At 40.2% G+C, this 17,299-nt stretch overlaps 1 protein-coding gene across 2 annotated transcripts in view; it reads left to right on the forward strand.

The window, feature by feature from the left end:
* Positions 1-2,477: 2,477 nt before the first annotated feature.
* Positions 2,478-17,299, forward strand: part of NUP155 (nucleoporin 155) — a 32,239-nt gene continuing 17,417 nt past the window's right edge. The window contains exons 1-16 of one of the 2 annotated variants that reach the window (XM_075136563.1): positions 2,478-2,720; positions 4,094-4,231; positions 4,569-4,665; positions 5,807-5,877; positions 6,476-6,568; positions 7,373-7,539; positions 7,990-8,095; positions 8,636-8,709; positions 9,011-9,102; positions 9,237-9,334; positions 9,428-9,580; positions 10,457-10,557; positions 12,019-12,189; positions 13,248-13,358; positions 14,271-14,365; positions 15,874-15,962. In XM_075136563.1, coding sequence (XP_074992664.1) covers positions 2,585-2,720; positions 4,094-4,231; positions 4,569-4,665; positions 5,807-5,877; positions 6,476-6,568; positions 7,373-7,539; positions 7,990-8,095; positions 8,636-8,709; positions 9,011-9,102; positions 9,237-9,334; positions 9,428-9,580; positions 10,457-10,557; positions 12,019-12,189; positions 13,248-13,358; positions 14,271-14,365; positions 15,874-15,962 — 1,792 coding nt within the window. In that variant the 5' untranslated portion in view covers positions 2,478-2,584. The remainder of the gene's footprint in view (positions 2,721-4,093; positions 4,232-4,568; positions 4,666-5,806; positions 5,878-6,475; positions 6,569-7,372; positions 7,540-7,989; positions 8,096-8,635; positions 8,710-9,010; positions 9,103-9,236; positions 9,335-9,427; positions 9,581-10,456; positions 10,558-12,018; positions 12,190-13,247; positions 13,359-14,270; positions 14,366-15,873; positions 15,963-17,299) is intronic. The other variant, XM_075136562.1, reaches the window with a different exon arrangement.

Here is a 17,299-nt window from a genome sequence, read left to right on the forward strand (position 1 = left end):
CGTCCGTCAGCGCCGCCCCCCGGCCGGGCCCGCGGCACCTTTCGTCTCCCGGCTCCGGGCGTCAGCCGCCGGCCTTGTGCCGTTATCCCGTCGCTGCTCGGAGCGTCCCGACTAACTCCCCATAGAATCACAGAGCATCTCGAGTTGGAAAGGACCCATCAGGATCATCGAGTCCAAGCCCCTGCTCCGCGCAGGACCCCTAGAACTAAACCGTATGACTAAGGGCATCGTCCAGACGCACCTTCAGCTTGCTTCCTGGGGAGCCTGTTCCAGGGACCGATCGCCCTCTCAGTGAAGAACCTTTTCCTAACGTCCAACCTGAACTTCCCCTGACGCAGCTTCATTCCATTTCCTCGTGTCCTGTCGCTGGTCACCAGAGAGAGATCAGCAGCTCCCCCTCCGCTGCCCCCCGTGAGGAAGGTGCAGACTGCCGTGAGGGCACCCCTCCGCCTTCTCTTCTCCAAGCTGAACAAGCCAAGTGACCTCAGCCGCTCCTCATAAGTCTTGCCCTCAAGGCCTTTCACCATCTTGGTCTGGACACCCTCCGATAGTTCAGCACTTGCTCTTGTTAAATTTCATACGGTTGGTGATTGCCCAACTCTCTAGTCTATCCAGACCTCCCTGTGTGGCCCCTCTGCCCTCAAGGGAGTCCACAGCTCCTCCTAGTTTAGTATCATCGGCAAACCTATTTAATGTACATTCGATTCCTGTGTCCAGATCATTTATAAAAACATTTATAAAAAAGAGCACTGGCCCTAAAATCAAGCCCTGGGGAACCCCACTGGTGACTGGCCACCAGCTTCTCAATCTTGAGAAGATACAGGGAGATTTTCCCAGTTTGCCATGTAAACCCTCTGGGGTTTGGGGCTCAACTTCAGGTTCTCCATTTGGAAAGCAGAACCGGGGAGATTTCCATTCTCGTGCCAGGTGCCTCTCCCATACACAAAGCTTTCCAGAAAGGATGCTGGACTGATCCAGGAGCAGAGTCAGTGCAGTCAGGGCTGCAAACATGATTTACAAACCAGACCCATTCCCTGAAATCCAAGTTTCACCCAGCCCCAAGACTGCCCCAAGAGGCAGTGTGCTCAGGTGGCCAAGAAGGCCAACGGCATCCTGGCCTGTATCAGAAATAGTGTGGCCAGCAGGAGCAGGGAGGTGATCGTGCCCCCGTACTCGGCACTGGTGAGGCTGCACCTCGAATACTGTGTTCAGTTTTGGGCCCCTCACTACAAGAAGGACGTGGAGGTGCTGGAGCGTGTCCAGAGGAGGGCGACGAAGCTGGTGAAGGGCCTGGAGCACAAGTCTTATGAGGAGCGGCTGAGGGAACTGGGGTTGTTTAGCCTGGAGAAGAGGAGGCTGAGGGGAGACCTCATCGCGCTCTACAACTACCTGAAAGGAGGTTGTAGCGAGGTGGGTGTTGGTCTCTTCTCCCAAGTAACTAGCGATAGGACAAGAGGAAATGGCCTCAAGTTGCGCCAAGGGAGGTTTAGATTGGACATTAGGAGAAATTTCTTTCCTGAAAGAGTGGTCAGGCCTTGGAACAGGCTGCCCAGGGAAGTGGTGGAGTCACCATCCCTGGAGGTATTTGAAAGACGTGTAGATGAGGCCCTTAGGGACATGGTGTAGTGGGCATGGTGGTGTTGGGTTGACGGTTGGACACGATGATCTTAGAGGTCTTTTCCAACCTCTATGATTCTATGATTCTATGATTCCTAGGAGAGTTTGGGAATGCCTACGCTGTCCAGAGCACACACATCACTTAACAGAGGCCCAACCTTGGAGAGTTAACAATCTGCTACAGTCATGTTGATGTGTCATCCCAAATTCCGGAAGAACAGCAGCCACACCGGGTCAGCACAGTGCAAAGGCGACTTACTCTGCTTCCAAACCTTTGCTCCAAGCAGAGGCTGTGCATGCCTTTGAAGGAGAGTCCCCTCACTGTTTTTGGCTTACATCACTCCACATATAAACCTGCATATGTTTGTGTAACTCTGATGTATACAGGCTTGCCACAGTATCACATCAGGCTCGCAGTACAGAACATCTTTGGTTGGGCTGCCCAGGGGGCCCCCAAGAGCGACAGTGACCGCCGAGCAGACAAGCAGGCGGGGACCGCCCAGGGCCACGCACTGCTGACAGCAACCGCTTCCTGCTGCTCTCCTCGGCCGTCCCGTGCCTTCGAGGGCCGTCACAACAGACCAGGCCTGGCCCTCGGGTGGCCCACAGTGATGGCGCGGCGGCCCGCCGGGCCACAGGGCCCCTCGGGGAGGCACCGCGGCCCCCACGCGGCCGTCCCAGCCTGCCCGGCTTCGGCAGCTCCTCTCCAGCAACGCTGGGCCCCCAGCCCCAAGCGGCGTTGCCGATCGCCTCCCCGCGGAGCGCCCCTTCCCCACAGGCGCCCCCCGCTTCCCTGCCCTTCCCCCCTCTTCCCGCCAGCCGAAGCGGCAATCGGCGCGGCGGAACTGCGTCACGCGCGCAAGGCCCGCCGGGATTTGGCGGGTGGCGGAGAGGCGGGTGGCGAGCTCGCGCCTTCTGGCCGTGCGCGGAGTCGCCTACCGGCCCGGGCCCCGGCCCCGCCATCGCCATGCCCGCCGCCATGAGCCCCGCGGCGCCCACCGCGCAGGAGGCGCTGGAGATCGCGGGCCGCATCATCGACCGGCAGATCCAGGATGATCGCTGCTACCCGGACCTGTCCGAGCTGCTGGCGGTGCCGGCGCCTGGTGAGGAGCACTCGGTGGCCCTCTGCCTCCGACCCTCGTCGCCTCAGCCGCCCCGGTGCCCCCGGCGCACCGCGACCCACTGCAGGGCGGCCTTGGCCGGCACCGCCTGCCCGGCCACGCGTGGGGCCCCGCAGCGGGCGGCCAGCCGGGCACGACCGCCTCCCCTTGGCGGGTACCGCCCTGGCAAGGCCCCGGGGACAGCGGCTGCTGGGCCTGCCTTCTCAGGGGCGGCAACAAGGCTGGGTCTGACGGCTTCTCAGGCTTGGGGCAGGGGGGCGTGTAGCGGGCGCTTTGGTGCGTGGGTGAAAGTTGTGGAGGTGGGATGTCTCCATGACGGAGGGAGCACTGAGAGAGGAGTGGGCTTGGGTTGTCTTCTCGGCCCCATCTCGCTCCAGAGGGTGAAGAAAATGGCACTTGTTTTCCATTCTGTCTACTGGGAAGTCTCTTGCAGAATTGTCTTAGAGTCACTAAGTGCCCAGCACCATCCCTAAGTTACAAGCGACCTGAAAATCTCTCTTAAGCCGCTTTGAATTACTTTCATTTGTCTATAGCTGTGTGTCACATGTAGTTATGTACCTCTTCTCAAACATCTGTTTTGTCCTCCTTAAAACACCAGGACAGCATTTCCTACTTCATTGGTGCCTGCTGTCTGGCAAAGTGGGCTGTGAAGAGGCACTCTAGAGCTGTAGATGACCTAATTAATATATATCCAGCAGGTGTCAGGATACAAGCAAAGAGTATCTGTTTTCTGTTACGATACAATGTGATGCGCATGGCCAAAGTGTAACTGCCCTAGCAGCATCATGGATACACGTCACATAAAATAATGGGTATTTTAACTTGATACTGGGAGTACAGATGAGCTTTTCTAGGTGAAGGAATACGCTCCTGGCTTGTTCATGTGCCATATTTAATGTCTGGCCATACGATGAAAAAGGGCTGAAGAGCATCACAGTAAAAATGGGGTAAAGAGTAGACTGGGGACCAAATGAGTTATTGTAAGAGTTTCTTTGCAAATCTGTTTGCTCATGTATGATTTGAGGTTTAGATTTATTATGTTCCTGCTCCTCCAGAAACCTTTGTTCACTCATATCTTGTGAGTAGTGGTATTTATATGCTTAAAGTCTCTGCAGTATCAAGGCATTTTTTTCCTGCATAGCCTGGAGGCCTATGTTATTCATCTAAAGTAAAATGGGAAATGCGATTAGTCTAATTTAGATTTCACAGATTAGGAAACAATCTTTAGGAAGGATTAGGAAAAAAGGAAAAGATTAGGAAACAAGGTAAAGATAGAGAAAGAGAATATAAACCTTTTTTTATAAATTTCTCATCCTTTATAAGAAGTCTAATCTTTTTGTTGTTCTTAATTGCAGGTAGCCCTACTGTTTCTGGTATGTCAGATATGGATTATCCTTTGCAAGGACCAGGTTTGCTGTCAATACCTAATCTTCCAGAGATCAGCTCCGTCCGCAGAGTCCCACTTCCCCCAGAGCTAGTGGAGCAGTTTGGACGTATCCTTATGAAAAATTATGTGTTAGGTTGTGTAAGTCATAATAGAAACGAACTTTTTTCTTCCATAATCTTCTTCCTTGATCTTTCTGTCAGACTCCCAGTAATGAACTTTGATATTGTTTACGTTCCCTTCATAAGGCTCCAAGTGGTAACAAGGTCCATTTGTGTAGAGTTGCTGGTGGAATTAGTTTCTGTATGAATAATTTTGAATGTTTATGGTACATAGTTTGTGTACTACTGTATATAAAGTAATATTATTTTTTTTTAAATGCCCCAAAGGGGATTTTGCCTTTGCTAGCCAAAATGCATTTAGTCCTTACATCAGCAGTGCTTCAGATATGCAGTGCAATTGTATGATGGGAGTATTTCCAGAAATCAGCAGAGCGTGGCTCACCATCGACAGTGACATTTTTATGTGGAACTATGAAGACGGGTATGTACAGAACACGTTCCTGATGATATTTTATTGGTATTATATGGGAATTAAGCGATTGCAGTAGTGGGAGATTGTTTACTGGTAGCACAGAGGTGTGCTATTTAGTTTAACTTACCTTGATTCCTTTCAGGTTTTACTAAAACTTTTGAATAATAAGTGTTTAAGGATTTTTAAGAGTTAGTAATATTGCTGCCAAATCATGTAGAGATGAAAGAAAGGAAAATGCATTTGTTTAGGGTTAGACATAGTTAATATCCTAAAGTTATTGCTGTATTTATGCTAAGGCTTTGCTTATGCCAAAAAAGTAGAAAAAAATTATACTAATTGCCTCACTTTTCTAAGTAGACTTGGTAAGTACTCTGATGCATGTAAGTGGCCAGTCATTCCCACAAGGGTAGGTAATGCAGCATTAGTACTTTGAAGTATTGTGATTGAAGCTCTCCTGCCTAGCATAAAACTGCAGATAATTTCATTATGTTTTCAAATGGCAGTGATATGTTTATAATTTGCAAGTTTCCTTCTTTATTTGCCTATATAATAAGAATTCTTTTAGTAAGAATTGTTTTATATATATTGTTGCATTTCCTAAGAAGATTAAAGTTCAGATAGTGGCTCACAAAGCTTGTATCTATACATTTACGTTGTGTCACAGTGTATTAAATACATTCCCCAAATAAAACAGCACTGCATGGTGTTAAGCATAAGGTGCTGGGGAGGAGATTGGGAATTCTTGCTTTAGGTAGTTTTCATGGGGAACAAAAAAATCATATAAGCTCCTCCCTCTTGATGTTAATCAGCATTGCAGATGCTGCATTATGTAATTCAGAGTAGACTGTATGAATTAATGAAATCCAAAAATATAGAATACTGCATTTGGGTTTTAGGTTTGAAACTCAGCTATAGGGACTCCAGGCAGCTCAAATGATTGCCTAGATAGTTTTGCTGTGAAACTTCTCTGTCATTCCATTGTGCTCGACCTGCTTTCACCCAAAGCAAAAGATGTAGGTGGCTTCAGAGTGTTAGAATAAGTATTAATAATTTTTAAATATACAGAGTCTGATTTTATTTACTTGGTTATTATGTGATACAACATGACAAGTTTTCTGCAGCGGTGGTTTTTTTTCTTATTTGTTGACAGGGGAGATCTGGCTTATTTTGATGGTCTTAGTGAAACTATTCTTGCAGTGGGTCTTGTAAAGCCAAAGGGAGGTAAGGAATACATGACAGTGACTAGAATTAGGCAGTTACTGAACCTTCTATACGTGTTTTTTTATATATGCATATGTGAAAATCTGTGGGGTTTGTGCGTGTATGTATGTATACGGAAGATGCATGGGTTTGTTTTGCTTTTAGAAACATTATGAAATTAATTACAAGCCAAAAATAATGTATAGTTTAACAATCATTTACACTAATAAGTTTGCATTTTTTTGCCACATCGTACTCTAGCATTTGTACTGTTTATAAATTTACACTTCCATGAGATCCTGGTTTCTAGCCCTCCCAGTTCTTTTGGTAGCTACTGCTTAGATAACATTGAAGTCAATGTTGAATTGTCAATAGGATTGAATTTAAAGGAAGCACGTTTATAAGAAAAATGTCATTTTAAAGATCCTATCTTTCATGAACTGGAAGCTGAACTGCTGACTGATACTCCTTTCTAATTCTAAACTTTCACAGATCATTAGGTCTTAAATATGACTATTCCCTCTAATCAGTCAATGTGTCTTTCCAATGGATACATTGGATACATTATTGTGATCTGACAGGTTGGCTGCAAACTAAAATTTTATTTTCTTATCTTTAGGTATCTTCCAGCCTCATGTACGACACTTACTTGTTTTGGCTACCCCCGTGGATATTGTGATTTTAGGGCTTAGTTGTGCTAATATACAAGCAGGTAATTATTTCTTCCCCCCTCATTCTCAGTTATGCATTAACAAGTATACATGGCTGTTTTATGAGTAGCCATTGAAAAAATTAAAAAAAAAAAAAAAGGAAAACAAGACCATGTGCTAAGCACGTTGCTAATTTTTAAATCATGTTACAGACAGGGGAAAATAATTTTTATGGGGTGTGCACTTGCTGGATCCTGGACTCCCACAGGAGCATTAAGTGGTATTATTCACCTGTTTAACACGAAAAGAGTTTTTGAAACAGGTGCTCCTTTTAATTAAACAGCATGTTAGAGAGGGAGAGAAGAGATGGGCATGAATCTTGGAACTGGTGAATACAGTTCATTAACCTCATTGGCATTTGTATTCCAGCCACAGAAACTGAGAACCTGATACCATTTTTTTGTGCCATGTATACTAATAGAGAAAATACAGAATTGTTTGGAGAAAGTGAGAGGATTACAATCTTTTGTTCTCTTTTTATACTATCTTGATGTGAAAGAGAAAAAAAATATAAATCTGTGGTTTAGACTTGTCATGGTTTAGAGAAGATGACAATGTATAGAAATGGAAAACATTGCATTTCCTTACTTGGAAACTTATACAAGGAATTTAATTTACCTTTTTTTAAAAACAGAAGATTTGTTACTCTGCAGTTCGCAGAGTGGAGAATAGCTAGTCCAGAATGTGTTTAGTAACTATGAAACTTGCTGTAATTTTTCCTGTTTTCCGAAATGCTTCTTATCACAGACTTCTAATATTTATTAGAACAACTTAAAAACTAAAGAGGATTTATGTGTTTATTTAAGGTACTGGATCGCTCAATGACAGTATGTCTGGTGGAATGCAGCTGCTACCAGACCCTCTCTATTCGCTGCCTACTGACAATACTTACATTCTGGCCATAACATCCACTGATAACGGGCGTATCTTTTTGGCTGGAAAAGATGGCTGCCTGTATGAAGTAGCATACCAGGTGACTATAGGTTTTACACGCAGGCATTTTTCATTGTTTCATGATTGTGGGATCTAGGCACTAAGAGTTCTAAAACATGTCAGGTTTGCCATTCTTTTTTCTTCTGTAATTATGTTGCATGGGTTGGTTGCGCAACAGCTCTGATGTCTTAGTGTAGCTGCACTAAGAAGTAGTAATTGTATGAGGAATAGCAATGCAGCTTTGGTCAACTTCAAAAATAAAATTAAAATTCTGACATCCTGTACCCTTTTTTATGTAAAATTTTCCTTTTAATGATCGCCTATTTCTTTCAATTGAATAGTATATACTTTTTTAATTAAATCAATGGTGTGTAGTTAGATTTTTACTTGTTTTCATACTTGTCCTGTTAACGACTTTTTAAATGTAAGTGCTAGTTTCTGGTTTTTGTTTGGGTTTTTTTTCTGACGCTGTATTTATTTTAAATTGTAGGCTGAAGCAGGCTGGTTTAGCCAGCGCTGTCGAAAAATTAATCACTCAAAGAGCGCGCTGTCTTTCCTTATTCCTTCATTGCTACAGTTCACATTCTCAGAGGATGGTAAGTACTGATGTTAAACCCGATAATTTAATGTAGCCTTTTAAATAATACTACCAAGAAGTCAGACTGAATAGTTTCCTCATTCCGAGCATTTAGGTATTGTCAATGAAACTTGCAGTGACTGATGATTATAAAAATCAGGTCACTTGTTTGCGTGTCTAGTTCAGGATATAGATACCAAAGCCTGGAAAGTTTGACATTTATGACTAAAGTTAGTCTTGTGTAGCACAAAATTAATATGTGTTTAGTGGGATCACTGCAAACACTAAAATCTTTAAGTAAATAATTTCACCCTGTTTCACTGTTTAGTGGAAAATTAATTTGAACTTATTGTACAATTTCTTGCTCTTTTTTTAGTTTACTAATAATTGTGTGAAATTGATCGCTGTTTTAAATCACTTCCGGTAGGAGTTCTGTGTGGGACTCCTGCAGTTTTTGTTAACTTACGATTAATTATTTTATAGATATTATGCCTTAAACTTGTTTGCACCTAATCCAGTGTTGATTTGCTGGTTCTCCCTTCCCCCCCCCCCTTGCCAGATCCTGTAGTTCAAATCGCCATTGACAACTCTCGAAACATCTTACACACCCGCTCAGAAAAAGGAGTGCTGCAAGTATGTGACTTCTAATGACTGTTGCCTACGTTCCTAATGTGTATATAACTTTTTAAGTTTTCCTCATTATCTGGGAATTCTCTAGGTATGTCAGGATATTATTCCAGTTTATCTTTTTGTAACAGAGTTTGTTCTGAAGACCTAAAATACTTTCTTCTGAGGAAAGAGTAGCCTTTTGATCTTCCCCTCAATTATATGGAAACATGAGGATGAAAATAGAGTTTGAGTTGCTGCTTGATAGGTGAGGCTGTATTAATTAATTCAACTGTATAAATCACTAAGCTGTATTATTGAATTGCAGGTTTACGATTTGGGACAAGATGGTCAAGGAATGACCAGGATTACTTCTCTTTCACAAAATGCTATAGTTTCTGCTGCTGGGAGCATTGCCAGGTATATATTTATGACAATTATAATGTAAGAGGCTTCCTTTAAGGCCAATAGTTTCACGCTGTAGTTTTGAAGAATGTTGTTTGGTTATTTCTTTGGATTGAGAGTGTATGGGGGTTTTTTGTTTTGTTTTTTAGAACAATAGATCGTTCTGTATTTAAGCCTATTGTTCAAATAGCAGTGATTGAAAATTCTGAATCCATAGACTGCCAACTACTAGCAATTACACATGCAGGTAAGAAAGCAATGCTAATTCCCCCATTTTAAACTGGTAAGTGTCATCTGCACAGTTTAGCAAAATTGTGACCTTTTTTTATCTTTTGTTCAGGTGTCCGACTGTATTTTAGTACTTCACAATTTAAGCATCCAACAGCTCGTCCCTCCATGTTAACCTTGGTTCATGTCCGTTTGCCGCCTGGATTTTCAGCTTCTTCTAATGTGGAGAAGCCTGCAAAGGTTCACAGAGCTCTTTATAGCAAAGGTAAGCAGTGGAACACAGCTCAGATGAGACTGATTTTTTTTTTTTTTTTTTAAAGTGATGGTCACTATCATGCTGTTTTATCATTGGGGAGTTTGAATAGTGGGAATAACTGAGAACTAAGCATTGCTTCTGTGTGTTAATGGGAGAGTTTTTGGAAGTCATATTTTTCAGAATTTAGTTCTTTCTGCAGAGTGCAGTGTTTGAGTAGAGAACTCTGTTCATGTGTTGATCAACCTTTTCTTTCTTCTAATCTCCCCATAAAATAGATTTAACGTGCTCAAATTCGCCTACATGTCTCTAGCCACATGTGATTAGTTCTTGGAAGCAGGAGATAGAATAGGCTTCTTACCTGTTTAGTGCCTCTTATGCCGAGTTTAGTGTGTGCTGACTGTGGTTTATTTTTTAACTCATTTAGCTACTGATACCATGTAAGATACCAAAAAACTGCCAGATGGTTCAGCTTTATGTCACTTCTGATTGTAGGCTGAATTTTTAAAAGTGCTGCAGAAATGTGGCGGGGGAAATGTCTCTATGTTGCTGACACTTTTAGTGATACATACTGATTTTTATCCTTGAAGTCACTTCCGGATGTTTTTTCATCCGTGATCAGTTTAAACATGTAATTTTTGAGGCATGTTCTACCTATTTTAGGCTCATTTTTTGTTTGTACCTTTTAGAGTAGATGGCAAATAGTGTTAAAAGTGACCTTCTGAAGAACCCTATGACATAGAAACTCAGGAGATATTATTTGCTGTTCAAATTATATGATTAGGGCTTAAATATTGATTTTTGCTAAATAAGGAACGAATTAATGAATTTGCGTCTAATGCATGATTATTGCTTCTAATACAAACTTAATATCGCTGTTCTTGCTAGGGGTCCTGCTGATGGCAGCTTCAGAAAATGAGGATAATGACATCCTGTGGTGTATCAATCATGATTCTTTCCCTTTTCAAAAGCCAATGATGGAAACACAGGTACGAAAGCAAACTTTTATACAATTTTGATGGAATCTAGATATTATTTTTTCCTTTCTGGTAACAGATACTTGAATAATACTATCTGCAAGAGATGGGTAGTTCACAGAAAACTTCCACGAGGAGTTTGGAAACACTTACAAAGCTACTTACCAAAATGCTTCAAAGAAAAAAAAAATAGGCAGTTTTGTCGGTGAATGGGAACTGATCTCTTAGTAGGGATTCCTAGTTCAGCCATACTTTCTAGCTTGATGCAAGCTCTGTATCAAAAGCAATTGCCTTGACTTCTAAGAGTTGAATTCTGATTAACATATTTGAAAATATTGTTGTCTATAGCATGCTGCGTATTGTGGACAAGCACAGGAAGACATTGTCCACGCACGGTCCATAGTGGTGTTTGTTGATCAGGATAAAATTTGGCTAAGATTGTTTAAAATGTAGATGCTAGAGTTTGTTTATTTAAACTGATATGCAACGTCTTCATTAAATTTCAGACATGATTAATCTCTTCATTATTTCACCTTTTTTTTGATTTTCTTTTTCCTAATAGTTACATAAGTGGGTTTGTAAGAGGGGTTTGGAGGGCATTAGTTGCGTCAGTTCAGGGAGAACATTTCATGTATTCCAGCTCTAAAGGAAGTCTGAAGTCTTCTGAAGTAGAGGAGTGACATGTCAAAAATAGTATTATTGGAGGAGCAGTGGCAGAGTTGGAATGAATAGAGAGACTGTATAAGTTAAAAGTTTCGAAGCCAGCTTTTGATTTGTCTGCTGTTTTAATAACTTACAAAGGCAGAATTAATGAATTATAATCTTTATAATTACTCCAGATCCCTTCCCTGCAAAAACTTACACATAAATATCCCAAGTGCTGACCTCTCTCTTTTTTCCAAGGCATTTGACAGTAACTGACAGCTAGGTTTCCCAAACAAAACTGCAGTTTTTGAGCAGCACTTCTTCCTTGTTAGCATACATAGTTTTCTGGAATGTCTTCACTACCATATGTCTCTTCTTGAGTTATATTTGAAGTAGTGCTACGAACTGTGAAGCTCTTGTAACCTTTATGATTCAGTTGCAGCATTTTTTGATTCTTTAAGAAATAATTTAAATTCATCATATCTTTGGTACTTAGTTCTGATATGGTTAGCAGCTTGTTGCTATTTATATTGTAGCAGCATTAAGGGATCGCACTTTGCAAGTTCTTTTTCATTTAAATACAAAACACTATCCCTTTACCCCAAAAGAAGCAATATATTATTCCCTGTCTCCCAAAAGCAGCGATATATATAGCTATAAATTTGGTGGTAACCTTCTGTTAGACAATACAAGAACTTGCTTGTTTTCTTGTTTCAAGAGTAGATTCTATTCTGTGTAATTTTAAATGGTAAATAGTAAAATATCACCGTGGACGTACAAAATCCATGTCTGCTACCAAACTCTGGATAATATCTATCTGTTGTTCAGATGACCACCCGTGTTGATGGACATTCCTGGGCTCTTTCTGCTATCGATGAATTTAAAGTTCAGAAGATTGTAACACCGCTAAATAAAGACATTATTCCAATAACTGATTCACCTGTTGTTGTGCAGCAACACATGCTGCCACCTAAGAAGTTTGTTCTGCTTTCAGCCCAGGTGAGTATTACTTTTCTTGATACAGGAAATCAGAAGAGTAAGTATAAAGTTGGAAGACTGATCTAACCTGTAAATGTTTCACGTTGGATATGTTTTAAGGATTATATACTGAACATAAAAAGGAATAAGGAAGAAGATTGCTGAAACCATCTGTACCTATTTTAAATTTACCCGAAGCTATTGGGTCAGATTCTCTTGTACAGTGCATTAATAGTTTTTGTTGGTCTCCAGAGACCTTTGTAGGTAAAGATCATCGGAGAAGTTCTTTTAACCTTGGTTATACTCATGATTATATGAAATTGAAACAAAGACACTGGCTGCCCAGAAAATATAGTTTGAGTAAATATTGTTGGCAATTGAAATTTGAATAAATAACTTCTTCTTTGTCATAGAAGTTCCAAAAGGATTTTTTGAAAGGGTTTTAAAAAACAAAACCCACAAAAAGAAAAAAGAAATTAACTTTGCTACTTCTCTTTTCTGATTAAATTTAGCAATATTTTAGGGCACTTCATATCTTAACCAATAGGCAATTTAAAAAACGAAGTTTAATCATTAATGTCTTGCAACCTGTAAACTCAACCTGCATTTGTTTAATGGCAGCTGTTTTGTTAAAGGCACTAATTGGACCTCTCCAGTAGTTAGTATGGATGCAGGCAAGATGATGGAGTGTAGAGTCTTACCATGCCCTTGATCCTGAATTCTTCAAGCATTTTTTTTCCAGGCAGTTTTGAGGATTTGCAAGATACGTAAAGCCTTTCTTTTCTGTATATACTTGCTATATGTTTGTATTGTATGCTTCATTTTAGGCTAAGAACAGCAAAATTAACTCAGTTTATGGAGAGTTTATAGCCATTGCAGTATTTTTCCTGCCTTTCCTAGACTTACTAGAGAATTTTCTGCATGTGAACGGGAACTGGGCTTTAGGCACCATTCACTTTATAGTTCGATCCAATAGTGCAACAAAGCAAAATTCAGAATGCTAAAGATAAGTGTTGTGGGGAGGGGGAATGGCCAGAGTAAAGACAACTTTATTCTAACTTATTTTGGGTTACTTTCAGGGAAGCTTTATGTTTCATAAACTCAGACCTGTTGATCAGCTGCGGCATCTGCTTGTTAGCAATATAGGTGGAGATGGAGAAGAGATTGAAAGATTTTTCAAGTTGCATCAGGTAAGATCTTTTAACCTGTTATGAAAAATGGAAGATTTACAGTATTTATGTAAATCTAATCAGTTTCTTTAGCATCTTTTTGTTGTTGCTCTAAACTTCTAGTTAACGTTTCATTTATAGATTAAAGTATTAGCTTTTCCTCCTCTGTTGTCTACATAAAATTGTATAATGAGAAATAACTTCTCGTTTTATGATATCTAAAAATGTAAATGTAGTTCACTTTCCCTGAAATTCTTATATGTCTGTATGCAGGAGTATAATGCAGTTCTTAGTTTTGGAAACGAATTCATCTAAGAGCAGGGGAGGAAGATTTTCTAAAAAAGTTAAATTCCTACCACTACAAGAGGTTTTTACGTTTTGAAGGCCAGTAGAAATGTGTATAATTGGTCTATTTTTTTGTTTAAGGTAAATAACAAACAAGCAGGAAGGAAACTGTCATGGATTACATTTTTAATTTGACTAGTACTGATACTAGTACTAGTATCTATAGTGAATGTTCACTGTAATCTATTCTCTTGTGCTTTGATATGACATATTAAGTGATATTTTAACATGTCATTAGAATATGCAAACCATTATTTGTATAGATCTTTTTCTTAAAACACAATTTTAATTTATGTTTCTGTAAAAATTGCATGAATCTTAGTCAAAATTAGGTGACAGACATGGAGATTGTTTCCTACCAGTAATTGTACTGAGTTTGCAAAAACTGTGTGTAACAAAAACTTACCTGCTACAGTGGGATGCCTCACTATGGTTCACTTCTTGTCTATAATTAGGAAGAGCTGATTTCCCTGTGTTCTAAATAAAATGATGCAAAAAGTATTTACTGTCTAGTTATTGTGCAATATAATTTCTATACATTTCTTATCAACTTGATATAAGCTGCCACACTAATAGTATATGCCCTAGGAGGATCAGGCCTGTGCCACTTGCCTTATCTTGGCCTGTTCTAATGCTGCATGTGATAGAGAAGTATCTGCCTGGGCTACTCGAGCTTTTTTCAGGTAAGTTTCAATTCTGTAGCTTATTCAGAATATTATGCTCAGGATCACTAGAGCCACTAAATAATTGTACAGGCTCTTTAACCTGCTGCATTGGGCAAGCATTCTTTTAAAATGAGCATAGACCATTAAACCTGGTGGAATATGCTTTTGCACTAATTTAGGGCTCATCAACAAAGGAAGCTTCCTTAATGGTGATTTCTGGTTAGCTCCCCTTGCATTCCACATGTAGAGGCGGCTATTGAAAATGTAATTTAATCTGCTTGAAATGCACTTACCTATACTTCACAGTATCCCGGTTTATTGAAGTGCAGTGTGTAGTAATAACTTTAATGAGACCAACTCGGACAGCTGCAAAAAGAACAGACAAATTTTTTAATTTTTGTGAGGTTTTTCGGTTTGGGTTTTTTGTTTTGTTTTTAGGTTTTATTCTTAACATATTTTAGTTATTTATGCTGTTCACCACTGCACCAAGAAAATTTATATTCAAATGGACTTAAACCTGTTCAGGGCCTGATGGCTCTTGGTCACAGATGTTGGGGGTTTTTTTGTTTGTTTTTTGGTTTTTTTTGGTTGGTTGGGTTGGTTTTCTCCACTACAACTTGAGTGAGGAAGTATGGGCTTCCACTCTGGAGGATTAATTTGTCATCTATGTATCTTAAGTACTGCATATCCTTGGTATGGTGCAGATTTGTATATTTTAATTAGCTGCCTTAAACAAGTTGGTATATTGTGGGTCTCTTGGCTGTCCTCACAGGGCATGTAGCCTGGAGGAGAAAAGGGTTTTGGTAAGATACAGCTGTTGAGAGTGATGATAAAACGTGCAGCTTTGACTGTATGTTTGTGCTAGAGTTCGAGTGTTATGTTCCCAAAAGCTTGGTTGTTCTTTTCGAAAACTTGTGCAAGTGTTAGATCAAGTCAGCTATTCTCAGCAGGCTGTGAATAGTTGCTCTTTGTTAAACACAATTACATTACAAGATCTGAGAGGAAATGTGGATGATAACTTTGGAGAGATGAGTGTAAGCAAAGGAAGAAGTAACAAAGTGCTCATGTAGCAATATAGGGGAGAGAGAGATAGAAATTATTTGTGGACAATAGAAAGATAAGCATGGGTCATCTCAACTGTGTCCTTCTTTCCACTCCTGTAGAGGCAAACCTTAAAAAGATACTAAAGCATAAACTTTGATTTTGAGAATTGGTAAATTTCTCTTTAAAGCCTGATCATATCATCACAGAACTTAAAACATCCACAAAAAAATACTTAGTTGTTCATCTAACTTACCTTTACAATTGCATGTGTTAATGTTTTTCATATAACATGTATTCAGTTAGTTTTCTTTTTCTCTCCCAAAAGTATCATACAGTCACAAATATTTCTGAAAAGTTATGCTGGTTTTTTTATTGCCCATTTTAAAAGAACCCCAAAATTGCTGTTAATTCTCAAAGACGTGAAAATTAAATGGACTGTGTATGAAGTGTGAGGAATTTTTGTCTTTGCATGTGAACTTTAGGTATGGTGGAGAAGCACAAATGAGATTTCCGTCAGCTCTGCCTCCTCCAAGCAATGTTGGACCTATTTTGGGTTCTCCTGTTCCTGCTGGTAAGTAGCAAGCATTTAATGGTTTTGGACAGTTTTTTTTTCTTCTCCTTAAATTGGTTGTATTTTGTCTTCTCACAAGTACCTGTCTTCTTTTTGTCTGAAATAGTCCTTGATTTTCCATTCACTGGCTAATTAATTACAGAGTTTTTTCCATTTCTCTTGAGTGATTTTTGGATTTAGTGAGAGGGTGATGTGGTCTTAAACTATGTCTGGATTTGCATATAATCTATTAAGATTACATGAAGAAGATACACGTTTGTTGCTGCCAGAGGCAATTCAGCAGCCAGAGAACAATCTATCAATACGATAGTTTGAACTTTACAAAGATTAGTTGGTTGTTGTGTGGCTATAGCAGAGTATCTTCTTACAGTGTCATTTTCATACCTCTGCAGATATTGCTTATGAGAAGAAAACTTTTGATCAAGAAATGGGTTGGTCGTTTGGAGTGATTTCTCCCTGTTAAAGCTCTAGCTTCAATGTTTGGTTTCTGCTTAGGTCGTCAGTGCCACTTACAAATGAGAATAGTGCCTATTCCTTCTCCTCAGAATTTGATGCTTGTTGGAGTGGAGGCCTTTCTGTATTGCTCAGATTCACTTAAATTTCAGTTGTTTCAGGAAGTTGTCCCTTAACATGTCTTATTCAATTCCAGATCTTAAGGGTTTTTAAAAAAGAAATTCATAATGATGAATTTGGAACTCTGATTTGAATTACTGAATTAAATTCATTATTTTTTTATCAGGCACTCGTTAATTTCCAAGATCCTTTACCCTTATCTGACATTTGGCATTCAATTTTACATGTCAGACTTGGGAAAAAACTTGATTGCCTGGAATGCAAAGAAATTCCATTTCAGTACTGGTTTTGACATATATCCAAATTCATAAGTATTGGAGAAAGATGTGCTGAACTGGGATGAAGTTCTGGAAAAACAGTTGACCCTCTTTTTCAGCATTCTTAACTAGTATTAAAACACTAAGAAGAATGGCTATTTTTAATGCATCGATGGCATCACTTTCCAAGACTGATGGTGTGGAACAATAGCAATGTGGGCAGGAGCTGAGGCAAGGCATAAGAGTGTAAAATTAAATCTGAGTTAGGGAGGACAGCAGCTATGGGGAGAACAGGTGCTAGCAGCAGACTGAGAATGAAAGTAAGGTGTGGGCGAAATGACAGGAAGCTCTGTAATCAATAAGGTGACTCCTTTTTGAAGTAAATGTATTTTTCGAAAGTCTAAATGTTTGGCTATGTTTATCATTTGCTGTCATATATGCCTCTTTGAAACCTTGTATCAAAGCATGTCTTTCCATTTTGCTTCAGTGACAGATCCAGGTGGAATA

This window comes from Calonectris borealis, chromosome Z (assembly GCF_964195595.1).
Source record: "Calonectris borealis chromosome Z, bCalBor7.hap1.2, whole genome shotgun sequence".
NCBI classification, from domain to species: domain Eukaryota; kingdom Metazoa; phylum Chordata; class Aves; order Procellariiformes; family Procellariidae; genus Calonectris; species Calonectris borealis.